Raw genomic sequence first — 27,038 nt, 5'->3', positions numbered from 1 at the left:
TGCATCATTATGGTTTGGGAAAGATACATTTTGCCTGTTGTAGTCATTTTCTATAGCTAGTTCACCAAAAATGTCCCTTAATATGACAAATGTGCAGGCACAAAGGCAGCCAAAATCAATTTGTTACTAGTCAAGGAATTCCTGATTTTTAAAAATAAAATCCATATAAATTACGGTAACATAAACACATTTCTACTAACTGAAGTCAAACAAGCTTCAAATTCAGTGTTCATTTTAATGCTTGTGTTTCTTCCTGACTCTTTCTTTCTTATGCTGCAAGACAATCCTGTGTGCTGACTGGGACTCCATAACACGCAAGCACTCTGTGGTAAATATGTGTGTGTGTAATGCCTGATACGCTAATGCTAATTGGATCAAGAGAATACCAGTAGTGGCAGTGCACAAACTATATCTTTGAAAGCTGTGTAAATACTGGAAAATTTGAATTATATGCACCTTAATTATAAACAGGATGATAGAACTTGTGACCTTGTAACTTTATATCACTGTGGAATTCATGCTATCAAATAGCTACTGCTGCTATCTAGATATCTCTGTTATGTTTGATTGACTGTGTTTTGAGCACTTGTTAATTATTAAGATGAAAAGCCTAAGTGTGGTAGGAAGGATTATTTTTTCTTGCCCCTTTTGGATGTTGTTTTCTGAAGTGTTTATCTACTTTTACCTGAATTTTCCGCCTCCAGGTAGATGAGATTTGCATGTTTGTAAATGTACACCTACTTTGCACATATAGATGACAATGTGCAGTCACAAATTCCTGACTGAACACAGGGCTAAATGAATTTCCATCTAGCTCTGCAAGGAAGGAAAATTGGGATTACTGGGCACATCTACACATACATTAAGGCACTTTTCCTAATGCGCATTACATTTAGTATCTGAGGTACTAAACAAATGCACATTAGGCTGTCTTAATGCACAGTAACAAATGCACGTGGGTTTTAAGTGATGCTTAATGTGCAGTAGCCTATTTTACTGTGCGTTAGCATAATGGCAGTTTTTTACGTGACACTTTAATGCACAGTAAAATAGTTTATTGCACATTAAAGTGCACATGTAGACAGGCCCACTGGCACATAAAGTAGATGTGCATTGTCACAAATGCAAATGTTTGCTTGCCAGGGAGTCAAGCTAAAACAACTCAGATCCTTACAGTAAAGAGCAATAGCATTGTTAAACAAACTGAACAAGTGAGCAAGGGAATGTAGTTAGTGTTTTCCAAAGTTGTTTTCAGGAATGTGTATGGGCTGATTTCAGATCTGGTATTATTAGCAAGTGCAGCTCTCACAGAGGTAACTGGGTCAAAATCTGTGGTGACAAAGTGATTGTGTAACTTTAACCTCACATGTAAATTTGTCATAAAACAAATTCAAGTGCTAAAGCATGAACCTTCGACTGATTCGTCACTTAGTGGGAGTGCAGAACAAGTGTAATTTCTAAGCTAAATGGGCAGAAAACTGAGGGACTTGAGGAAAAATAACAGCAGAATTGTGCAAGAGAAATCAGTGTTCCCATTTCCACTTCACTTTTTCCCATCTTGCTGCTATATTTTGTTTCTGCTACAGCCCTTACCTTTTGCTCCCACAGCATATATTTTAGATTCACTTTGCATGTTGAAATGGTGCAAGCTATACACTATCCTTGGCACCCAGCTTCTGACCAACTTAGAGCCAACATGTAACTTTAATTTATCGCCATTTATGTCACTGCTAATGTCATAGCTTTTGCAGCCCACCGCTGGCAAGGTGATAGAGAGTTCAAGGGGCAAAGAAATAAAGTGGCTTCTTTCAATCATCGTAGTATGGTATGAGGGAAGAGCATAAATTCCCCTATGTGCTAATTTCACTAAAATCCCATTGTTCTAAGTTAGTTGATCATGTTTTTCCTCCCCATTTATGAATCCAAGTAAATATACAATGAACACATAATGCCCAAAATACACTATTCTGCTTCTTTACCATTACCTCAGTATTTAAGATCAGTGTACAAAAATGCTTTGAGAGGAAGCACTTCAGGACAAATTTCAGTATTACTGCAGCTATCAAGATGTTTTGGGCTAAAGAAGTTATTTCACCTTCACCTACCTAAGTAGCACTTACACAGCCACATAGTTACAGTTTTGAGCACTTAAGTATAGTTTGGGTTTCCATGCTTCCTGTATTTCCTGACTGCATATGCTCAACTGGCTGCAGTCTGGCCATGTATCTGCCAAGGGTGAGTGTAGAATCATCCAGGCACATTCATACTCAGGCAAGTCCCAAATCTAGTCACAGAAAAGTCGTTCATAGACAGAGATGATCACTCCCACCTTTTAGCTGAACACTTAAGGCACTTGTTTAGGGAACAGGAGGTGCAGGTTCTAGGTCCCCCTCACCCTAATGGAGGTTTGAATCTGCATCTCTTCCTTCTCAACTTAGTGCTGTAACCACTGCTCTAATGCCTACCGCATTTTCCAGCCCTCTTTTGAAGCTGGCCCATTGCACCTGACATTTAGTATTAATGGGATAAAATGGATAAACAGCACTGGGATAGTTATTGCCCTAGTGCAGTGGTTTTCAGCCTCTGGTCTGTGCACCCCTGGGGGTCCACAGACTATGTATAAGGGGTCCATGAAAGATTACTATGATCAATCAAAAGTACATGAATACCCACACTTACAGTTCACAGGGGTCCACAGCTCCATTTGAAATATTTTAGGAGTCCACAGATGCAAAAAGGTTGAAAACTAGGGGTGTACAAAACAGGCCATATTCGATTCGGATTCGGCCCAGATTGGGGATAGTGATTCGATTTGTTGATTCAGATCACTGTCCCTGATTCAATTCGGCTGAATCCAAAGATTCGATGCTGATTCAGAGAATCAACAATTCGGCCATAGCACAGCTTTAAATGTTTTTTGTACATACCTCAAAGTACCAGGTGTGGCTTGTGAAAGCTGCAATGCTGGGGGGGTGGATGGAATGTCCCATAGGAGTGTGGGACAAACCCAGAAGTGGACCAAAAGGACTTCTGGTGAACTTCTGGGTCTGCTCCCAAGTGCACTGGGGAACCCCTCTGTGCTCCTGTGGGACGCTTCATCTACCCAATCATTTCAGCATTCATGAGCCGCCTGCTACCTTGAGGTATGTAGAAAAAACATTTAAAGCGGTGCCTATGTCTGGATCATCAAATCTTTCCGAATCTCTCTAAATCAATTTGGAGAGTACCAATTCAATTCGGAGAGATTAAAGGGTCTCCTGATTCGATACGGATTCAGAGATTCGGCCACCGAATCAGGCCGAATCTCCGCCAATTCGAATCAGCAACTGAAGCTTTGCACAGCCCTATTGAAAACCCCTGCCCTATTGCAAGCAGGGGCCCAAGCTTAGAACCTAGGACCCACCTCCCCTCCAGAGCCATTCTTCTTCTGGGATAGTCTCCTCCTCCATACCTCTTCCAGTCTTGGCTGCCCAGTGAACCAGCTTCAAGAGATGGCAATCCTATTCCACCACAGATGGAAATAGGAATCCAACCTATACCTTTATGTGATTTTGCACATGCCATTTAGGCACTGAAGGTGAAACAGAATTTAACCTTTACACTTTTTTATATTAGAATAGAATAGAATATGAAAACTCTTAACATCCTGCTGCTCATTCATTTCTATTTCATTTTTAAGAGAGTTCTATAACAATCTTGATAGAGAACAACTGGGACCAAATGCAGCTGATTTCAATGAATTAATATCAAGTCCAGGGTTAACTTTGACTTGGTGTCCCCATTTTACCCTGGATGCCATTAAGATCCTGACTCAGAATAGTTTAAACAGTCAGGGGCACACCCCATTCTGAATATATTGAGTACCATCAAAACATGATGTGGAAGATATTAAGATTTAATGGCACCTAATGTATCCCCAAAACAGTCATGAGCTAATCGCTCCTGCAAAAGTACCAAACTCTGCAGTCCTCACTCATGTAATTCCCATCTATACCCAGTAACTTCTTCATCTGATAAAAATCCTGGTGCTCTTTACAATTATCCAAATAGGTATTTGAAGAAAAAGACAACTCTCTCTTAATAATTGAATAAAAATGGGAAAAAGTATTCTTTGGCTGCAGGTGATCAGAATCTTCATCTTACATTACGTCTTAAAAACACCACCTTTAGCTGCATCATGTTCTATAAGTCCCTTTGTTCAGACATTGGTTCAGGACTAACTTAATGTCATCTGTTAAATCACTAACAACATGTTCTGAAGCATTCTGGATTGTCCTTGAAGATCTTCTCTGTAACAATTGATAACGCCCAGTCATGTTTCACTTATGAGATCTGGTGTGATCACAATTAGAAGCCATGTAGTGTCCAAAACTCATACCACAGGTAGCATGACTGATTGGCATTATCCTTGTGGAGGTGCAATTCTTTTTCCCATGGAAAAAAATGTGCTTCTTTCATGGGGAAAGTATCCCTTTCTGGGATGTACCTTAACTTCAGCTTCAGCCAAGCTTGGATCACCCATACAGCAGCATGCTGAAATGTTGTTCTCCATTAATCTGGAGTGACAGGTAGTGATGAATAGATTGATTTCACTGCCTAACAGGTTCCAGCCAACTAGTCAAATATTAATGGGCCAGAAGCATGGAGTAATTTTTCTGGCAAAAGAGATGTGACTTTACAGTATTGCACAAACGTATGTCATTTCAGTTTAGAGTATTTGTTAATCACCTAAAATTGAAATGATCCTTGGTTTTGTTTTAAAGAGCATAGAAGAACAAGAAGTAGAGGAAACAAAGAAGTAGAAATGGAATGTGAAACTATAGTGAAAGTGAGTGAAATGTTCCCCTTCTTACCTAGTAACTCTAATGTTTCTTTTTTTTTTACATGTCAGAACTTGAGCCAGGGGGTCCACAGCTTACTGCCTGCTGGTTCACTGGATACCTGAAATCCCTGACACTTTTTAGCCCTAATATTATCTGCTGGCTGCATAATAGATGCTTCCACCAGCCATTACATTCTCAGTAGTCTGGGAGAGCATCTAGTGGCTTCTTTAAATCACATTGCACCCCTCTGCCTGCTTGCGTGTTTTATTTATTGCTATGTTTGCCCCACTCCAGTGCAGTGGTCAGGAGCTGCATGTAACAGCCTGAGTATTTGAGCCATTCAGATAGATACCTGTATTGCTCTTTGGGTTATCTGAGCTTCTCCTGTACTCTGCTCACAGTAGCTGCAGCACTCTCAAGCCACCCCACCTACAACAGGTTGGAATTTAAACCATGTTCATCTTCTGGAGCGTACCCTGAAGAAGTAAAGGAGCTCTGAGGGAGCACAAGAAAGGAGGGTATGAAGGCATCAAAGATTGGAAGCATCAGGGGAGGGGATGGAAGGGACCACTGGCAAAAAGCAGGGGAGAGTGGCACTCTGAAGGCTGCAGTGGCTTGAAGAATGGGGGAAGAATTTGAGCTATCATTGCAGAATTAATATCACATAAGCAGTATACTGGAAAGGGCACTATCTAACAGAGTTTAGAAGGGGACATCAGGTCAACAGGGCATGGGGAGCAGAAGGAGAGAGGGGCAACTAGGAGACCAACCAGGTAAGGAGTATTTGAAGGCAATAAATATGAATTTATGGTGGTGACAGGAGAGGAAAGATTTTGAGATAAAAGGGAGGAGTTATTCTGAGGGACAAAATGAAGACGATGGGGGGGAAAGACAGGCAGACCTGAAGGGAGGATGAGAGTCAAGTTAAAAAATAAAGTTGCTTGCTTTATGGATGGGTTGTTCTAGCAAACTGCACAAGTGCTTAACTGTATATGTCACTAGACAGCAGGGGTATAACTCTGTGGAGGATGGGGGTTTGGGATATATTGTGGTTGATGTGGTTGTAAAGAGGAATTCCTCGTTCTCCTTGTGGACAGGAAGAAATTGCTTTGAGTATTGAATTGTTATTTTTGTTTGCTTTGTGCAGTTTTCTTTTTTTTGTTTTGTATTACCATGCTGCTGCTACCTGTCAGAATGTGTTAACTTGCTTCATGCATCTGCTGGAATAAGAACAGGTTCTTGTAGTCAGGGGGTTGGCAAGGTGGAAACTATTGTGACAAACTATATCTTCTTGCTGGTGAAAGATTGCAGTTAATCACTAAGCAGATGCTCATATTTTCTTGCATGTGACTTTTATTCTTCAGTGCCTTAGGACCAGGCTGTGACCCATCTAATGCACTCTTGCAAGGGTTAAGGAGAGTGGTCTTGCAGAAGGGTTTCTCCTGCAGAGGTGAATAGGGGTGAGAGGAGAAACACGTGGAGTCATGGTGTGTTTCCATCTGCAGCATGCCAAGGGAAGCAGTTTGTGGCAGATAAAAGTCTTCAGCAAGGAGAAGAAACAGAAGGCAGATGCTGACCCTGACTCACAGTCCATTTCCTGGTCTGCCACAGTTCAGCAACAGTTTGGACTATGACAAAACAGTGGTTCAGTCCATAAGCTTTGAGGGTACAGGAAACTGAAATGGTGATTGCAAATGTTTGGATGAGTAAAGGTCCCCAAACTCCTGTCTCAAAGGAGGTGGCCACTGGTACAAACAGAGGAGGCTGGGTCAGAGAGAGAGGTGTGGTGTCTGATGCAGACTGTGTTGACTGGAATGGTAGCAAAAAAGCCTAAATTTACTGCAGTTCCCCTCAATACATTTAACACAGTCTTATGAATCTCTCTTCTAGTAATTCACAACCTAGCATTGGTAGCATAAAATCATACCCAGTCTCCTTTTGGAGTTAATCTCAGTCCTGTCTGCTGAGATGCCTACAACAGTGTCCATCACAGATAGACAGCTTGTTTGCCATGACTTCTGTGTTTAATTCAGGTCAATATTGTTTTGCCGCTTCCTCGTGTTCCTCCATGTACTGTTATATCAGCCTTTTTCCATCTATGCATGCCTAGTTCCTGCCCCAAAGTGCTTACAGTCTCTCTCCATTATGTTTTATACAGTACCTAGCACAAAATGGCACTGGCCTCTAACTAATATGAATGAGATGTTATATTTTATATTGACTTTTAAAGTGATGTTTTAAGCTGCTTCATTTTTTTGATGGGTATCACCTGTTTTCTGTCTATATGAACCCTAATATAGTCCTCATTGCCTGCTTATGATGTCTTAGTGCTTTTATTCTTGTAAGATACCTTGCACAGGAAAAAAACCTGTCACACGCAAAAATATTTCACTCAAAATAGCGCTTCGTTCATCTTCTCTCAGAGCAGCAAGACTAGACACTAAAATTCTTAGGGCATGTACTTGTTTTTGTGAATGCTGGGGTTCACTTATGGAAACCAATAGCAAACTAGTGGCATTATGCTCTGAGAGCATGATGAATATCTTGTCCTTTCTGCATACCATTAAGATACCATCAGGTTGATTTGCCAGAGACTACAGCACTAAATTGACACCAGTTTGCCAAGGAGCAAATTTTTTTTTATTATTATTTGTACAAAAGTGTCCTTGGGATATTGATGTCTGAAGGTGTAGAATGGAACTCAGTCCTTTTGAAACAATTCAACCGATATTTAGAAAGCCAGAAATACTAGTGTCAACTCCGTTTCCTCACATACAGACATATAATCCCCTCAGATTTTAAACAACATGGCTAGGGACAGAAATGACATATAAATTGGTATAAGTGATTGAAAAGCTGTTCAAATCTGTAACACAACAGGGCTAAATTGGGTTCAAAATGGCCACCTGATTTAAATGCAGCATGCCCTAGTGCCAACCTTACGCTTACAGACCCGGTCTCAGTGACCAGCAGGAAATCAGTCTAAACTTGTAACTGTATAGAAGTTCCATACACACATAAACTGGTATTAAGATAAACCTGGATTGACGTAGTATCAGACTCATTCAATTTAGGTCAAACAGATACGTGAAACTTCTGCCCACTTCCCCTGTGCAGCCCCAGGACTGGAAAAGCTCAGCCACTGGCTGTAGCCCGGGGGCTGCTCTTTTTACTGCCCCCTTCCCCCTCACTGATCTATTTTTTTGCCCCCTTGCCCCCCCCAAACCCATTGCTCCCCTCCCAGCCAGCACTCTCAACCCCCATCCCACAAATTGCTCTGGGTGCAGCCGTTTTTATCAGCGTTCAAGCAAGTAAGTCCTGGTGGGAAAAGGGATGGGAGGGATGAGAGTGTAGATTTGCTGAGGGGGAACCCCCCGCAACCTCCCCCACCTGTGGGTCGCACCTGTCCCCCCCCACCACCTGCAGATCATGCCTCCCTCCCACCCTTGGCAGGTCGCACCTACCTCACCCCACCTGTGGGTTCCCCCTGCCCCCTCTACACCACCTGTGGGACATGTCTGGCCCCCCAGCCCACCCCTGCTCCATCTACCCCACTCATGGGTCACACCTGCCCCCCCCACCTCACCTGCAGGTCATGGGTGTTCCAATAAAATAAATTTTCCTTGCACATTCCCTGAGCAATCAGGGCTACAACAACACTACTGTAGTATTGATGGTAGTTATGCAGTAACCACAAGAGCTTTTGCACTATTTCATGCAGGGATTCACTGGGTCATGTTATTACTGTAATCTGATGCACAGATTATTTGCAGGGGAAGGGAAGGGACAGATTTTCTTTCCTTCGGTTAAAGATATTGTGATTGCTTGACAGTAGTCAGAAGGCTGAGATACAAATTTTAAAGAACAGGAGGACATATAGTCACCAATCTGTTCAGCACATGTGGCCCTTCTTTATTTGGGCAAAACAGGTATTCCTTCCAGCAGGACTTTTGGCTGAGTAGGGGAAAGGCTAAACAGAGCTATGTTCTATGAATCTTGGCACTAGGAACTAAAAAGTTATTGCCAATACCTACACATACCAGAAGCTCTCATTCAGGAAATCTTAAGCACATGCAAATGTCCTTCATTGGGTATGTCTGTGTGCCACAAGGAAGTAGCTGAACCAAAAGCAGTATCAACATGCAGTACACAGTGAGCATGTCTACACATGCAACTGCGACACCACTGTTACAGTGCTGTCATTTAGTGCTTCCTTTTGGAAGTACTAAAAGATAGGGCAGTCTGCTCTGTGAGCACTGCACGTGGTTATTTTTAGGCACTACGTCGCTGTAGTGACGCACTATAATGAGGGAGTGCATTGCTACAGTGATGTAGCCGTGACATCATGGGTTTTGCCCATGGATGTTACATCACCATAGCGTATTGCTACAGTGACATAGCATCATGTGTAGATGCGTCCAGTATAGTACAGTAGCATAATATGCTACAGAGTACAGTGCAGTATATGCCAAACTTGTTGGCCCCTGCCCAGTGCCACACTAATACAGCTATAGTACTTCTGGTTCAGGGGCTAATAGTCACACAGCTAGCATGGTGCCTTGGCACAGCATTGCCTTGCAACATACAGAGGGCCCAAGCAGGCCTTCAGCTCATGTTTAAGTGCTGTCCTGAATCAGGATGCTTTCCTAAGTCAGGGCTGCAGACTATTTTGTGGACCTGAATTATGCTTAGTGTAGCGGTAGCTTCTCTATCTGATTGTTGCATAGCTTATGGGAATTGTACTGAGCTTGGCAGCCCACATTTTGACATCTTTATTTTCATAAAGTAGGTGTTAAAATTCATAAATAAAACACATGCCATGAAATACGTAGGACAGATTGTTTTGCAAACAACTGATATTGAACTTTAGTATTTTCAGGATGTATTAATATATAGAAGAGATTACAGCTTATTGTTCTCCCATTGATTAATTATTTATATCACAGCAGCACCAATCAGGTTCAGAGTTTCTTTTTGTGAGAGTGTAGTACAAACACTTAAGATATGGTCTAGGCCCCAGTGAATTCACTATTTAATATGCTTGCTCTTTAAAACAGTCCTTCTAGTTTGAAAACAAGAACGCTACATTTTCAAGGCAACATTTTTGGAGTGTACAGCCAGTACTCATTTTAAAACTAACAGTGGTTGTGAGAATCAAATCTTCCATTATTCTCTGAGTATTACCTTTAATATATTACCTATAATGGATGCTGCTGCAATAAAGGCTATTATAGTATATTGGATATATCGGTCTATAACGCCCAGTGAAGCAGAAGGCTTTGAAGCTCCTGAGAATAACCCATTGTCCATTATTTTCACAGCATGCAACAGAATAATGGTCATTCTAACCAAGGCCATACACACAAGTCACCATCACTGTCTCCATATGCACTGGTATTAGGGCACAGTAAATTTACTCTGCTGTAAGATATTACTTTTGATGACAGTACTGTCTTATGGCAGAGTCATCTGCTGCACCAAAACACACGTGTAGACGGTGACAGGGGCTGGCTGGGGCATCAGGGGCCTGCCTGCTGCACAGCTCTGCACTTTAGCACTCTCATACCCTAGCCAGCCCCTCTGCTACCTGATGCTGCTACTGGGAGCCAGGAGCTGAACCCTTGAGCCTGCTGCCAGTCTGGGGCTGCTGTGCTCCAGCTCAAACTGCTGTGGTCCCAGGCACATGTGTAGACACTGTGCTCGGAGAAGCTGGTTCCAGTGCAAATTGTGCCAGAGTTTACCATGTCACTTTAATAGTATGTGTAGATGCACTGGGTAAAGCACAATGACAGTATGTGTCCCAAAAGGCTGTAAGATCAGTGTGGCATTCAAACAACTGGGATGAGTGTTGTTTCATTATTTGTATATGCTCTATTATATGTTTTATACATGCTCTCTGTAGTCACTTAGATTTCTAGGCTAGTACAAAGATACATTTGCTTAAAACCTTTTATAGACAGCCACAGGAAACCCTGTGTTTCACAAACAAATACACACACTTTTTAGCATGATTTTTATAAAAGTTACATCGATTAATCCAATTCAGGGGGTCAGTATGAGGAAATTGAAAGGGCCATGCTCAGTCTGAATATTAAAGGGATTTTGATCATTTTTGCACGAAAATGTAAACTTGTTACTGTCCAGAGGAATGAATAATTGTCTTACATCCAGTACAGCAATTCCACAATGTTCTTTCTTTTCCTAGCAAATACAAATGAGGATACAGTAAGCAGTAAAGAAATTGTGAGTGGTCTAGCACACTGAGAAAAAGGAGCCTTTTGAGCCTGTATGGCTTTAAAGAACCACTTCCATCAGGCATACTTTCCAACATAGAATATATATGCAAAATTGCTGTTTGAGTCTTATTGGTAATGATGGGAAACCATCAATTCCAAGATCCCTGCATTAGTGGCCTGGATGTTTACTGTGACCTAGCATTGACCCTGCGGGCACAGAGGAATCTCCTCTGTCAATTAAATAGTTGGATTTTTTTAATTCCCTTTACTGTCATTAATGTCACTCAAGAGAGCAGCCTGTAAGCAGCAAGGTCCTGCTGACTGATGTGACAGTCCACTCTGCGTGACATGAAAGCTGCCAGCATGAAACTAGTTGGGATGCCACAAATGCTAGCTGGTGGCTTCAGCCACATCAACAAAGCCGGAAGATGGCTAGAAAAGAGAACTATTTTACAAAAGCATCAAGACTTAATCAAGCAGTTTGAAACCTCCTCCTTCAGTGAGGCGTGGGTCACAACCCCAAGATGATAGAAACCAAAACTTGTAAATTCTGCAGGTGCGCAGACAAGCCTTCTTTCCAATAAACCCATCCGTATTATCTAAAGGATACACGAGTATCAACTATGTTATTTAAAACTTCCTCAGCCACACTTACATTGTCTCTTTATTGTGAGAACTTCCAAATATTGCTCCACTACTCAATACCCTTGAAGGTATTCATGTGGTTGGCCTTTCCTTAGTATTAATGATAACTTTAGTTCTGCTTGATCTGAAAACAGCTGCACGATATAATCAGAAAAAAAGAACCCTATGAAAATACAATGATGCGAGCAAAACATCTATAAGAAAAAATAGAAAACTAAGAGCTCCAGCAATCTGTATTAATATGTAACAGCAGAGAATAGTAAACTGAGAGAATCTCTTGTGTATTCATTGCCCCCATTATCTTTTCTTTCTTATCCGAAGGGCTGAAGAAGCCTTTTCTGTTAGCCAAGACTGCTTGGTGCTTCAGCTTAATTTTCATTGCATAACTTTAAATACAGATCCTGTCTACAGTGTAGCAATTAATAGATAGCCTAAAGACTTATTATTTCAAATTAATTGATATGTAAGAAAGTTTAAATAACATAACAGTGATAGGAAATTATAGAAATGACTTCTGTAAGTAATTCAGAAAAATCTTATTACAGTTGTATAAAGCAGGGAAGTAATTTAATTGTTCAGTCATAATTATTAGTTCTGATATTGCCTGTCTTTATTTCCATATTTCTAAGTACATCTCCATGAGTGGGTGGGGATAGATTAAATTTAGTAAGCCAAAAAACATTTCGCAAACACAAGGGAGAACTTTTTGTTTTAATTCATAACCTGACTTGTCTTATTCCTTATCAGGATTTGAGCTGACAGTGACAGTATCCTAAATAACAATGTGCAGTCTGGATTATATTTAAAAAAGAACTTCAGACTAAGAAACCAATGCATTAAAAGTATACTATCACTTCCCAAAATACCTTGATTGCTTATCATGGCAGTCTGTATTTTTACTAGTGTCTGTTAAATTTATCTCCAAATAGATTTTGATCAAACTTGCCATCAGAGAATTCATTTAAAAGTTGCATGAATTCAAAAGAATCTTTCAATGCAATTGGGAAATGTCAAGTGCTATAACAGTAATAAAACAGTGACAGAACTCTAACAAAATAAATGTTCCTTAAGACAGACATCCTTGCAGTTTGGAAAAAAATGGATCAGTTCTAACAGTTTATGTTAAAATAAAAACTTTTGCTTAGAGCGGAACTTAAAGAATTTGAAGTTACCAATAGTGACAAATAGAAATTAGGTCAGATGAAAAGAAAAAGAAAAGTCCTAGGAACTACATGCTACCCACCTATGGTACTCACTGGAGGAAGCAGACGGAGGGTTCGGGTTCGCCTCACATGAGGCCAAATCCTTAGGGCATAATGACATTGACTTCAGTATAAACATTTCAGATTTATAGCAGGGATCAAATCCATTACCCAGTGAAGATAATGGAAAGACCTATTGATTTCAGTGGGTTTGGGATCTCTCCTAGGGTTTCCTCTAAACCACGGGGGGTTATTATAATCTTGGAGGAAGAAGGTTCCAGTGATATGGTACAGTTCCTGGTTGGGTATATGCCTCAACCCCTTCCAGCAGCTGTTCTCTTTATCTTAGGACCCTGAGGTTCTTGACCAAACCCTTCTCCTAGTCAAGGGTGGAGTGGATTGCTTGGAGCAGAAGGAAATAATACCAAGCAGTGACTTTATCCCTGTCCTATCAGACATGTTGCTGGTTGGAGAGAGGAGCATGCCAAGCAAAGCATGTGCATCTTCCCCACTCTGTTCCCTGATACAACTGCTCTACCTCCACACCTGTAAGCTACTGAGCAGGGAGCACACAGATTTAACATAGGCATGCAAGCAGTGTGGGGGAAGGGATACCTTATAGTCAGCCCACTCCTTTTCACTCTGTCAGGGGCTTCCCTCCTACTTCATTTTATTTTTCTATGCTCATCTATACACATAATAGAAGAGAGAGAGAAAATGGTAATTGGAGGTCCCCTACAGCTACCTCTGTGAAATTCTGGTGTGTACATCTGATTATCACCTTCCCTGGTATATAAATCTGAAGCTACAACATTAGGGCTCTATCTGAAACTATTTGGTCTCTTCTTCAGTGTTTTTTTTTTCAACTTTTGAATCTTCCTGGGTCATATGGACATCAAGTCCTAAAAAAATATTTTTTAAAGAAAATATGAGAAGCACTTCAACTCTAGACAAAGTGGAGATAATACTTAGCCTGCTCATTTGGGGTTTATGTGACAAACATCTTGAACAGCTTATATTTTGCCCTACCTGGCCTGTTCTAATTTTTCTTGCTTCAGGAAACAAAGTGCAAGCTGTCACTTGCCCTAAAACAGTTACACTTCTGCAGCTCCTGTGAGAATAATCTGCAAACTAATGTGCATTATTTAGGGATCTGACTTTCATGCAGTGAGAACAGTCAGCTAGTCTCACCCTAAATCACTAAACAATTAAGAAAGAAGTTCAAAATGCAACTCTTCAACTAAGAATCTTCAAAGAATCTCCCTGTACATAAAGGGACTTCCTTTCATCCTGCCATGCCCCTCACTGTCAGTCCCCCTCCCCCTGCCTGTTGTTTCAGCATTCTCTGTCTATGAAGCATGAGGTCTTGTTAGCAATTAGTGTTGTTTATTGCTAGGTAGTCATTACAAGTTTGGGATAGCAGTAGCTTTTGATTGGGAGCAGCATTTCATCATGCTGGTTGCTATATAACTATATCTGTCAAAAACTGTAGTTACCTCAAAAATCTTACAGCCTAAACAAAGGCCAAGGGTCCATAACTGGGCACGGAGGTGGCAGAGAGGAAAATGAAGGTAAGTTACTGAAATATGAGTATGTAGATATGCTACATTTGTGTGTGTGTGAGAGAAACAGACACCGTCTACATATGTAATATCCCTATTGAATTTTAACCCACCCACCATTGTGGAGACACTTACTGCCAGCCCTTCATGATGCTGTGTTCTGTTAAACACAATGCTATGTTCTACTAACTATCATTTCCCAGGGCAGCTCATCTTATAACCGACTGATGGATCACTACAGCAGAGCCTTTTTTAGGGCAGCACCATGCACAAGCTTGTTCTGTAGTAGAGGGGCCACAAGAGCAGTTGGATTGAAACCCCATTAGAGATAGTGGTACAAGATTCAGGCTTTATATAAACACATGCCATCTTGTATTTAGTCACAGTGTAGCTACCTTCATCCAGGTGTTAACCTGATGGTGAAGATTGTTTGCTTTGATTACGGCAGGAGTGTCCATCTTCTGGATGGCAGGGGCCTCTCCCCACTCGCGCACACATCATGTTGGCTACAGAACCCCAGGGTTCCCTCCCTGTCACTTAGGTAGCACAAGAAGTGTAGACTCATTCTTGGCTGTGAGTGCATGGCTCCTCTTTTGCATGGTCATGTAGGTTTTTGACCTGTGTGGAAGAACTTTATTTAGTACAGGAAGTGAATGGGCCAACCAGGGGGAAGGTTTTGTCGGATTTGGTTCTAGCCAAGGGAGATGACATGGGAAATCTGAGGACTGAGGGTAATCTGGGAGATAGTGATCATGAGATGATAGAATTCACTATCCATTGTAGGGCAGGGAAGTCAGCCAGTAGGGCAGAGGTGCTTGATTTCAAGGAGGCTTACTTCAATGAGCTTAGGACAGTAGTAGGAGAGACCCTATGAGAAGATGTACTGGAGGGGAAGGGAGTTCAGGAAGGGTGGTTGTTCCTCACTTAAATGATCCTCAGAGCACAGAAAAGGTCCATTTTTGTATGCAGGAAAGGTAGTAAACAGGCCAGGAAACCCTCTTGGCTTACTAGAGGACTTAGGGAGTGCTTAAAAAAGAAAAAGGAGGCTTACAGACAGGGAAAGAAGGGGTAGTCACCAAGGAGAAATATACAAGTAGAGCACATATTTGTAGGGAGAGGATAAGGAAGGTGAAGGTGGCAACCAAGATCAGATTGGCAACCAAAGTTAGGGACAATAAGAAGTCCTTCTTACGGCATATAGGGAGCAAGAGGAAGAACAAGGGAAATGTGGGGCCCTTGCAGAATGGGATGGGGCAACTGATAACAGGCAGTCAGGAGAAAGCTGAACTCTTTAATGAATACTTTACGTTGGTGCTTCTGCATACAAATGGTGGTCACTCACCTGGTCGGATACTGGACGGATATGGCGGTGGGGGGGGGAAGCTGCCAACCAATGGCCAGTGTCAAACTGGTGAGGGAGCACTTAGAATGGCTGAATGTTTTCAAGTCGGCAGGACTGGATGGACTACACCTGAGAGTGCTAAGAAAAATGGCTGGAATCATTGCAGAACCATTGGTGAAGGTATTTGAAGACTCATGGTGCTTGGGAGAGGTCCCGGAAAACTGGAAAAGGGCCAATGTGGTGCCAGTCTTTAAGAAACGGAGGAGGAAGGATCTGAGAAACTATAGGCTGGTCAGTTTGACCTCAATACCAGGTAAAATTTTGGAAAAAATTATCAGGAAGTTCATTTGTGGGAGATTGACAGAAGACATGATGCTGAAGGATAGCCAACATGGTTTTGTTGTGGACTGGTCATGTCTGACCAACCTCATCTCTTTGTATGATCAGATAGTGAACCGCTTAGATGTGGGAGATGCGACTGATGTCATATACTTGGATTTTAAAACGGCCTTCAATATGGTCTCCCATTACGCTCTTAAAAAGAAACTGGGGGATTGTGGGCTGGCAGAGTCCACGGTCAGATGGGTTGGGAACTGGATAAGGGGGCAATTCTGGAGAGTGTTAGTGGACTGGTCTGTATCATCTTGGTGGGAGGTGCCCAGTCGTGTCCCGCAGGGTTTAGTTCTTGGCCCTGTGCTGTTCAACATCTTTATCAATGATTTAGATGCAGATGTGGAAAGCATGCTGGCCAAGTTTGCGGACGATACTAAGTTATGGGGAAAAGTGGTCACACTAGGGTATAGGATGCAGAACCAAGCAGACCTGGACAAGCTGGAAAGGTGGGTGGAGCAGAACTGGATGCAGTTCAATAAGGATAAATGCAGAGTGCTTCATCTGGGAAGAAGTAACCAGCGACATGAATATAGGTTAGGAGGAGATAGGTTAGCCAGCAAGATGACTGAAAGGGATGTCAGGGTTATGGTTGATCAGAGGATGGAACATGAGCTGTTAGTGTGATGCTGTAGTCAACAAAGCTAATAGCATACTAGAATGCATTAGCTTATGCATCGTAAACAGGACCAAGAAAGTGATACTTCATAGTTTCATAGTTGGTAGGGTCGGAAGGGACCTGAGCAGATCATCAAGTCCGACCCCCTGCCATGGCAGGAAAAAGTACTGGGGTCAAACGACCCCAGCAAGGTGTTCGTCTAACTTCCTCTTAAAGACCCCCAGGGTAGGAGCCAGCACCACTTCGCTTGAAAGTTGGTTCCAGGTCCTAGCCGCCCTGACTGTGAAGTAGCACCTCCTGATGTCTAGTCTGAATCTGCCCTCTGCCAGCTTGTGACCGTTGTTTCTAGTCACTCCTGGGAGTGCTCAGGGGAAGAGGGACTCCCCCAATGCCTGCTGGTCCCCTCTGACTAGTTTGTAACAGGCCACTAGATCGCCCCTCAGCCTTCTCTTGTGGAGGCTGAACAGGTTCAGGTCCCTTAGCCTCTCCTCGTAGGTCCTGCCCTGCTGCTCCCTGATCATGTGGGTGGCCCTCCTCTGAACCCTCTCAATGTTGTCCACATCCCTCCTGAAGTGCAGCACCCAGAACTGGACGCAGTACTCCAACTGCGGCCTGACCAGTGCTGCATAGAGGGGGAGGATCACCTCCTTGGACCTGCTTGAGATGCATCTGTGGATGCATGACAAGGTGCGGTTGGCCTTCCTGACTGCGTCCCCACACTGTCGGCCCATGTTCATCTTGGCATCAATAATGATTCCAAGATCCTTTTCTGCCTCCTCACTGACAAGAAGGGAGTTCCCCAGCCTGTAGGTATGCTGCTGGTTCTTCCTCCCCAGGTGCAGCACCTTGCACTTGTCAGTGTTGAAACCCATCCTGTTCTCATCTGCCCACCCCTGTAACCTGTCTAGGTCCAGTTGCAGTCTATTCCTCCCTTCTAGCGTGCCCACATCCCCCCACATCTTAGTGTAATCAGCAGATTTGAATACTGGCCTTTTTACCCCCTTGTCCAAGTCACTGATAAAGATGTTGAACAGCGTGGGTCCAAGGAACGAGCCCTAGGGGATCCCACTGCCTACATCCCTCCAGGTCAAAAATGACCCATCCACCACCACTCTCTGGGTGTGGCCCTCCAGCCAGTTAGCAGCCCATTTGACTGTGTAGGTGTTGACGCCACAGTCCCCTAGTTTTTTTAATGAGAATGGGGTGAGAGACAGTGTCGAAGGCCTTCCTGAAGTCCAGAAAGATTACGTCCACTGCTACCCCTGTGTCTAATGATTTTGTGACCTAGTCATAGAAGGCCACCAGGTTGGTCTGACAGGACCTGCCTCTAATGAACCCATGTTGGTTGCCCCTAAGCGTAACCTCTCCTGCTGGCGTCTTGTGCACATGTGCCAGGATAATTCTCTCAAAAAGTTTACCCAGGATTGAAGTAAAACTAACTGGCCTGTAGTTTCCTGGGTCCTCCTTCCTCCCTTTTTTGAAAATGAGAACCACATTGGCCCTTTTCCAGTCCTCTGGCACCACACCAGAATACCACGAGTGCTCATAAAGCCGTGCCAGGGGTCCCGCAATGACCTCTGCCAATTCCCTCAGCACTCTGGGGTGGAGGTCATCAGGACCAGCTGAATTAAATATGTCCAGTCCCTCCAGAAGCTCCCTGACTAGATCCTCACTGACCCTAGGCCTGGGTGTGCCTCCCCTGGGGCCTGAGGGGGTTCCAGCGGAAGGGCTGATCTGGTCCCTGCTCAGGAAAATGGAGGCAAAGAAATCATTAAATAGGTTAGCCTTGTCATCTGGTGCGACAACCAGATTTCCTAGCGTGTCTTGCAGAGGCCCCACGTTACCCGGTACCTTCTTTTTGCCCCCTATGTATTTAAAAAAGGATCTCTTGTTGTCCTTGATCTGGATAGCTAGTCCCAGTTCCATCTCTGCCTTGGCCTTCCTGACTCTCCCCCTGCAGCCCCGAGCAACCAAGGTATAGTCCTCCCTGGAGATGGCCCCTCCCTTCCATTGTGTGTACGCCTCCCTTTTAGCTAGGAGATGTTCCTGTATGCTTTTGGTGAGCCCTGGGGGCTTTTGCGCCCTCTTGCCCCCTTTGATCCTTGTTGGGATTACCTCCCTTTGGGCTTGGAGGATCGTCTCCTTAAGGAACGACCACTCTTCTTGGACACCCACCTCCCCACCTCCGGGACCTCAGTACTTCCCCAACTATTCTTCTTACCTCATTGAAATCCACCCTCCTGAAGTCCAGGGCTGCTGCCTTCCTGCAGGCTTTTGCCACCTTGCACTGAATGGTGAATTCCAGCAGGCAATGATCGCTGTCACCCAGGGCTGAGTAGAGAGTACTTCCTCCTCTCTACTCAGGCCTGGTGAGACCCCAGCTGGAGTACTGTGTCCAGTTCTGGGTGCCAGACTTCAAAAAAGATGTGAAGAATCTTGAAAGGGTCCAAAGAAGGGCCATAAATACATTAAGGGCCTGGAGGACAAACCTTATAAGGAAAGACCAAGGGATCTGGGATTGTTTAGCCTGGGGAAGAGAAGAATGAGGGAGGACTTAGTGGTCATCTATAAGTATGTAAGGGGTGAATATTGGCAGCTGGCAGAAAAAAAACTGTTCACTAGGGGGCCCCAGGGAAGGACAAGGATCAATGGCCATAAACTGTTAGAGGATGGTTTCAGGTTGGGTGTAAGGAAGAGCTTCTTTATGGTAAGAGTGACCAGAATCTGGACTAGACTTCCCAAGGAGGTGGTGCAGTCCCCATCCTTGGAAGTCTTCAAGAGGAGACTGGACAGACACCTTGCTGGGATCATTTGATCTCAGCAGTATTCCTACCCAGAGGGGTTGGACCCTATGATCTTTTGAGGTCCCTTCAAGCCCTTAATTTCTATGATTCTTTTGCTCCTCTCTTGCAGGAAGCCCAAGTATTCCCCTCTGACACATGCAGCACTCTCCCACCACCCAGCTCCACCATACCCCAACCCCAGGGGTGGAAGCAAGAAGCAGAAACCAGGGGAGGGTGGAGGCAGCAGCAGCTGGGCAGAAGCCCATGGGCTGCATGCACCCTGTGGGCCACCAGTTGGACAACTCTGGAGTACAGAATGACTATCTAGAGAATTAACACTAAATCTCACTAAGTGAGATTTTGTGGAAGCAAATACAACTTCTATGACATTTTCGAGCCAAAATCAGCTGTGTAGCATTGCCAATACTTGGATATTCTTTCTTACTGGGGCTGTTAAGCATGAACAATAGTAGAAATAAGACAAGTAAGGGCTACACTGGGCACGTCTACATGAGACAATACTGTGCAGTGGTTACTGCACATTTATTTAGTGCTTGGTATAATCAAGTATTAAATGAATGCACAGTAACTGGAATTACTGTGCAGTAGCACCAGTGAATACCTTTTTAGTGATGCTACTGCACAATAGCTAATAATACTATGCAGTAGTGTGTTAGCACTATTGGTGCTGTGACGTGCTGTTGCACAGTATTATTTGGCTACTGTGCAGTTACCGTCTCGTGTAGATGCACCCACTGTGTAGTTAACATTTACATAGGGTATGATGCTCTGACTCCCCTAGGGGGAGGGGGAAGGTGTGTGAGGATACTGTAGGTTAGCTCACTCACTCTTCTTGTATTTGAAATCCATCATTTGATAGAATAAGTTTACTGAGATTTGTTTCAAAAGAATAATTCCCTTTCAAAAACTAGCAACGCTAAACCTGCAGAATTTAGATTAATGTAAGGAAATTACCATAATCCCTTCATAGTAAATAATGTATGATTTCTCTTGATTTGGCTTTATAAGAAAAGGAATGTATTATCATACAGGTTTTTTAATTAATTTTAAATGCTTGGTAAAATTTCCGTTTGCTATTTACATTAATAAAGCAGAAGGTAGAGTGACATTGTTTGTTAGCCCTTTTAGCCGTGTACTGTCTAGAACTAAAATATGCAGAAGCTTGCTGAAAGAATGCAAATTTAAGGGCTTGGTGCTGATCTCACTTAGGGTGGTGTAAAGCAAGCAATGCTCCATTCAGGTTGGTGGCATGAGCCCAGTGTAAAGCAGATGTTAATGAGCCCTGTGGAGCAGTCTGACATTCCTTCAGGCAGTTTTTCAACTGCCTTTCAAACCACTTTGATGGGTTTGATGGAACTCACAACTTATGTAAAAGATGCTTTGTAGTGTCATCTGTGGCTGCCTATAATAGAAGGACATAAATATCTGCTATCTAAACTAAAATTCTTCTGAAGAGGAATTTGGCAAGGGTCTTTCAAAAATCTGAATAGAAACTTATCTTTATTAAATGCACACAGGCCCAAAGAAAAGATCTCTCTACTTCAAGAAATGCTGGGTCACTTCCCTTTGGAGATAGGGTCTCAGGGGAACCTAGATTTCATTGACTAGATAGATGTAAAATCTACCCTAGTGAAAATGTTCTTCTGTCCTCTGTAGCTGTGACTTGATCCCCCATTTCCAATGGCTACAGAATGCCTCTCCCTCTCCAGTTTTCCAAAAAAACAGTTTGACAGCTCAGTTAAACTGTTCAGTTGAGAATGTCATTGAGGGCAATATTAAGAATGACTTTCTGTATGGGGCATCACTGGTTGACTGAGAATAAGTGACTTGGAGGAAGTTTAATGAGAATGCCGGCCAAAGGTGTTGAGAAAACAAATGCACTTTGTAGAGAGAGATGGCCCTAGAAAAATGTCCATAGTAGATAGGACTCTACACTAATGGCAGTGGGAAGAATGAGAGCCACAAACGGACACAGCAGACTGAGGTTGGACATCAGGAACTGATGATACCAAGGCTCTGAAATTCTGCTGTAGGAGGAAGGGAAGTAATTTGCATGAGTTTTCTGTCAGATGCAGCTTAGGTTTGACCTTGTGCTGTGAAGGCATGGTTCTGTCATGCAAGTCAACCCGATGGTTTGCTTTTTCTTTACCATGATCTGCAGCCTTTTTGCACATAGATAGCTTCACGTAGTTCTGGATCCAAAACTAGGGTTACCATACAAATGGGTTTGTAGCTGTGACCTAATCCCTCATTTCCAGTGGCTACTGATCCCCCATTTCTAGTGACATGTCCTCTTTTTGGGTCCTCCCATCTCTGTTCAGGCAGTTTTTTAAAATATCAGCAAATGTCTGGGATTTTGCATTGCCTCTGCTTTCCCAGCACTACCTGGTTTGCTCCTGGTTTGAGGGGGGCAGGTGTCTGCTGCAGCAGGGCAGGGAGGTGCCTACTTCTCCAGCTGGGGAAGGGGGTGGGAGGGTTCATCAGGGGCAGCAGGAAGCTGCATGGGCAGCAGGGCTGGGGCAGGGGGGAGAACTGTAGGTCAGGGCTGCAGGGTGCTGTGGCTTGGCAGTGAGGGGCACCATGGGGGTGGGAGACCGTGCATTGGGAGCGCAGGGCACAGCCAAGGCCAGGGGGCTGTGGGTCAGGAGTGAGGGGCATCATCAGCAGGGACAGGAGAGCTGCAGGTTGGGAGTGAGGGACAGCAGCATGGTCTGGGGGGCGGGGTACTGTGGGTCTGGAGTGAGGGGCAGCAGCAGGGTGGGTGGGGGTGGGTTGTGCCTTGAGAGAGGTAGGGCATGGACATATCAGTGCCCCTCCATAATCATATTTTCCCCCCCACTACACACACACGTCCTTTTTTAAATTGGAAATATAGTAAACCCGACAAAGTATGGGATTTTTTTTCTATTGACCACAATGCACTATGGGTGAGGCCCCTGTTTTGCACTACTTCCAGCCTCTCTACATGGCAGTGTGAAGGCTTGTGCGATATTTACCTATATTGCAAGGTTATATAAGAAGCTCCATTTTTATGTTGCTTAAACTAGTTTAAGGTGAAATTTCTGAGAGGTTTGTTTAAGCTTATGGGACAATCAGATAGCTTCCTGCCTGATTCTGCAACAGTCAGTATAAAGATGATCTTTGATAAAATGTGGGTTTTTTAAAAAAAAGCTAAACTGAAATGTTAATCCCTTGAACTTGATCATGAGGATGACTCTGTTAACCTCCCACTTTTTAATGCTCCTTAATCCAGTGTGACTTCTAGAAAGGAAAATATGTTATTTTTCTTCCTTAAATTCACTGTGCTGTTGGTGGAAAAAAACCTTCAGGCTGTCTTTAATTAGTCTGAGCCCAAGGCAGTGTTACAATTAACTCACACATGAAATGATAAAGTTCTTAAGAGCTGCAGTAAAAAAACTGCACTAACTTTGTTTCTAAAACCTAATAACCAAAAATCATAAGCAACTCAATGTGTCATAATAGAAAGAAAGTTGGCCTAGAAATAAGAATAAATATTGGCATTATTATAGACCAAAATGCAAACTATGAAAACCTATCTACCCTTAATAATTATGGTTATTCAACCTGCTTTTGCTGTTCCTTGCACATTCAGTGTGAATGGGGTGCAAACTTTTCCTGTTTATTAAACGTGTGAGTTCCCAAACATAGCCCCATCAAGAGGTAGGAACATTTTATTTTTGGTAAAGGGAAATCCAGGAACAACTTTGGTGTCAAAGTCCATGGTGAAACTTGCTTTCTTTACTAGGGAGCACAGCTAGACAGTGAGGAATGCTTTTGAAAACTTTGAGTATGGTAACTTGTATTTATTTTACTACTTGATTGGTATCCCAAACCTAATCTATGGCCCCAAACCCAGAGCAGGCCCATATGTCCAAGCATAAGTTGACTATCCTGTTAAAAAAAAACAAAACAACCCCCCCCCCCCCCCAAAACCCTTTACAGATGATTGAAAAGAGGGATTGGTATCCCAAACTCAATCTATGGCCCCAAACCCAGAGCAGGCCCATATGTCCAAGCATAAATTAAAAAAAAAACAAAACCCCAAAACAAAACAGCCCCCCCAAAAAACCCGTTACAGATGATTGAAAAGAGGGAGAAAAAGAAAGGAAAACCCAAACCCCTTTATTTGAGCCTATCTCATCGGAAAACAACTGATTAAATAGACTTTGCAGTAAGTCCAGAATGCCAGAGCCCTCTACCAACAACTAAATTCCCTGAGCACACTAGTTGAGTTCAGATATGCAATAATGCTTACTGGTCACTAAGAATAGGTTTACACTGTCTCCATGCCATACATTGGCTCACTTCCATGAAGCATGCTCCTGCTCTGCATGCATCAGATCCCTGTCTTTAACTCTCATGCTGGTTGCACATCAGCAAGTATAACCAAAGCCAGAGAACCGCAGAATGACGCTGGGTGCACACACACTACCACACTCATGATGGCATTCCTGTAGACATGCTTCAAAATACCCACAGCCTGAGCCAGCAAAATGTGTCCTAAATAACCCTTTGAACTGCAACAGTAGTGCGTTAAGTCAGTGCAGTCTGCAGAGCACTTGCAAAATATAGGCCATATATGAAACACCAGTAAGGTAGCAGAGCTACATACTGCATGAGCTGGAACCCCCTCGTGGTTGCAGATATGCTGAGTTACAGATATTCTGCCTAAAGGTGATCAGACCTGGCACAACTGTCTGCAGAGAAAGAATGGGGAAAGCCCCCTGCCCCCCTGCTAAAATGATATATTTTGGAAATAAACTATTTAATGCCCCCTCCCCCCACATAAAAAGAAGTCATGTCATGAACCATTGCAATAAAAAGGGGACATGCCTCCAGGCAGAAAGTTCACTGTTATTCCTGCTGTTTTCTTGGGTTGTTGCCTCAGGTGATTTTCATCTGAACTCCTGAACCTAGCCAGACTGTAGGGGAGCCAGGCAACCACGGAAACATGTGAGCTAATTGTCTTGGACAAATTCCAATTTGGGTAATTGCATTCCGACTGCTTTAAAAAATAAAAATCCCATTGTACTGTCAGCCAGTGAAGACACTGTACTAGTGCATGCAGAACAGCCTATTTAATTTATTTCAGTTGATCAGCACCTGCCTAAGCCTCTGGCTGCTTCAGAGGTTTTAAAACCTACAAGATTGCATTCAACATTTTTTTTCAAACAACCCCGACCCCCAGAAGTGCCAAAGTGACTAAAAAGCCTAGGTCTTATTTTCAAACGCATCTTGGGAGCTGAAGAGTCATTGCAAGTCCCTAAATTACTGTTGAAGAAAAATGGGACTTAAACTCCTGAATCACTTAGGCACTTTCAAAAATATTACTTGACATCCATAATTTTCCTGTTCCAACCAGTTGCATAGTGTTGCCAGGCACTGCTTTTCTGTTGTTGGATGATGACTCAGCGTGTTCTTTTGTGATAGGCAAAGCATGTCTTAGGTTTTTAATGTCATTTGATTGAAAAAACCCCATTCATTTGAGTGAAAAAAATGTCAAAGTATTCCAAACAGCAGACAACTGCATGCCTTCCTGGAGTAGGGTGTTGTGAGGTTTAATGCACGATGTTTTAGAATGTTATTTTTTACTTCTAATAAGAAACTTAATTAGTGAAAACTAAGTCATAAGGAATCTGCTTAAAAATAAACCTCATGAGTATGTCAGGGACTTTTCTGCTCCATACATGCTTACAGGTATGTGTATGTGGGAATAGGCTGGCATAGGGTAGCTGAGCAATTAAAGCATCTTGCTGCAGTTTCCTGAGTTGCAAGTCTGAGCCCTGTCTTAGATTTGTACAAAAGGTTGCCATCAGTTGACCCATCTGTAAATGATCAATCTGACTATGTAGGCAGAGGACTTAAAAGCCACCTGACATGTCTGATTCCTCTCTTGTGTCTGTTGAATATAGAAGCTTGGGACCAGGTGCTTTACCCATATTAGTCCAATGGGTAATTCAGCTCAAGCAGATGATTGTCATGGCTTGATGTAGAGACAGGGAACATTTTCCATAGTTTGCAGATGTTAACATAGTCTTTTGGCTGTTTGCAATTTTATTGAAAGGATGGAAGATGGTAGTGATTATAAAGGACACATGGGCTGTATGTAGATGTGCTCACCATTGTCTAAAACATGTCAACTTATTTATATTTCACAGTTCAAAACAAAGTTCAATTTGAATGAAGGGTGAATAGAGCTGTACACAGTCTAAACACTTGACAGCCCTTTAAAAGACCTAATTCACATCCTCTGTGTGTGGACTTATGCTTGGAAGTAATTAGGAGGTAATAATAAACCTGTTTAACCACTGCTACATTGTTGCAATCCTGCTGACAATTTATCTAAAGTGTTGTTCCAGGAGCCGTAATGGGTGCAATTGACCTGCAATTGATATTTAGTCAGGGTGAGGCCTTGTTGGCACATTTGACTTTGTAAAGGTGTTACTTTGTGCCTGATAGCCGCTGTTGTGTTGCAGAAACCCAGCTGAGTTAAGCATTGCAAATATCAATCCCCAGAAGCGCATCTGCCAGGTTCCTTGGGACTTGTCTATACATGTTAATTAATACAGATTAAATTGTCTAATCGGACTGCCCTAGTCTACATTCATTTTAATCCTTGTTCAATGAGTATTAGTCAGTCTGGACTGGAGCCAATGTTAATTTGGACTACAGATATCCATGTGTATATAGGGACAGCTGTAGTCCAGATGAAACCTAGAAAGCTATCACATATATAAACAGCGATCTACACATCATGTGTTAGCAGGTGCATCACAATCAGGTCCAGGAAGGTGATACTTCCTAGGACTGTGCAAAATTTCGCCACCAGTTTTGTTTCAAGGCTGTTTCGACACATTTCGAGGTTGAAACAGCAAAATTGGAATGAAACAGATATAGTCGAAACAGCCTCGAAACAAAACGAGGCAAGTTGAAATGTTTTGCCGTTTTGATGCTGTTTCGCCCATAAGCTATAATGGGGAAGGAGAAAACAGCCTATAACGTGGTCATTTTTGGCCTGATTTGGATGAAACTTACAGAAATGGTAGCCCCTTCTGAGACCATGAAGCTTGCCAAGTGTCAAGGAAATAGGTGCAGGGGGGTTTGAGGAAACTGCACCCCAAAGTTTTGAAAGCAAAACTTGTGCCACATGTATGTGTTAAGCCACAGTGGGGTCAAAACTGCAAGCATGCTAGCCCCTGCTGAGGCCACAAAGCCTGCCAGGTTGCAAGGAGATAGGTGCAGGGGGGTTCTGGGACCCTGCACCCCTAGCTGCTGACAGGCAAAACTCGTGACATGGGTGCTTGTGCAACTGACTGTCTTGGTCTTGGGGCAGAAGCAGTTTCCGGCTCTGTATTGATTCTTTCCTCTCCTTAGTCTGTGGTTTCAGTAGGCAT

General features: G+C 43.1%; 1 protein-coding gene and 1 long non-coding RNA gene across 6 annotated transcripts in view; one reads left to right on the top strand and one right to left on the bottom strand.

Annotated features, from left to right (window-relative positions):
* Positions 1 to 27,038, top strand: part of PLCB1 (phospholipase C beta 1) — a 777,970-nt gene that overhangs the window by 727,329 nt on the left and 23,603 nt on the right. Inside the window, exons 32-33 of one of the 5 annotated variants that reach the window (XM_059720208.1) lie at positions 281 to 328; positions 4,764 to 4,828. The exons of 2 other annotated variants lie outside the window; for them this stretch is intronic. In XM_059720208.1, the coding sequence (XP_059576191.1) occupies positions 281 to 328; positions 4,764 to 4,802 (87 nt within the window). In that variant the 3' untranslated portion in view covers positions 4,803 to 4,828. Of the gene's footprint in view, positions 1 to 280; positions 329 to 4,763; positions 4,829 to 6,187; positions 7,139 to 27,038 lie in introns of those variants that run through there. 2 more of the 5 variants (XM_059720211.1, XM_059720209.1) reach the window with 2 other exon arrangements.
* Positions 1 to 27,038, bottom strand: part of LOC132247552 (uncharacterized) — a 111,034-nt gene that overhangs the window by 73,100 nt on the left and 10,896 nt on the right. The window lies entirely within an intron of this gene.

Source organism: Alligator mississippiensis, chromosome 1 (genome assembly GCF_030867095.1).
Source record: "Alligator mississippiensis isolate rAllMis1 chromosome 1, rAllMis1, whole genome shotgun sequence".
NCBI lineage: Eukaryota > Metazoa > Chordata > Crocodylia > Alligatoridae > Alligator > Alligator mississippiensis.
Note: the sequence above shows the minus strand (reverse complement) of the source record. Positions and strands in the feature narration are given on the sequence as shown.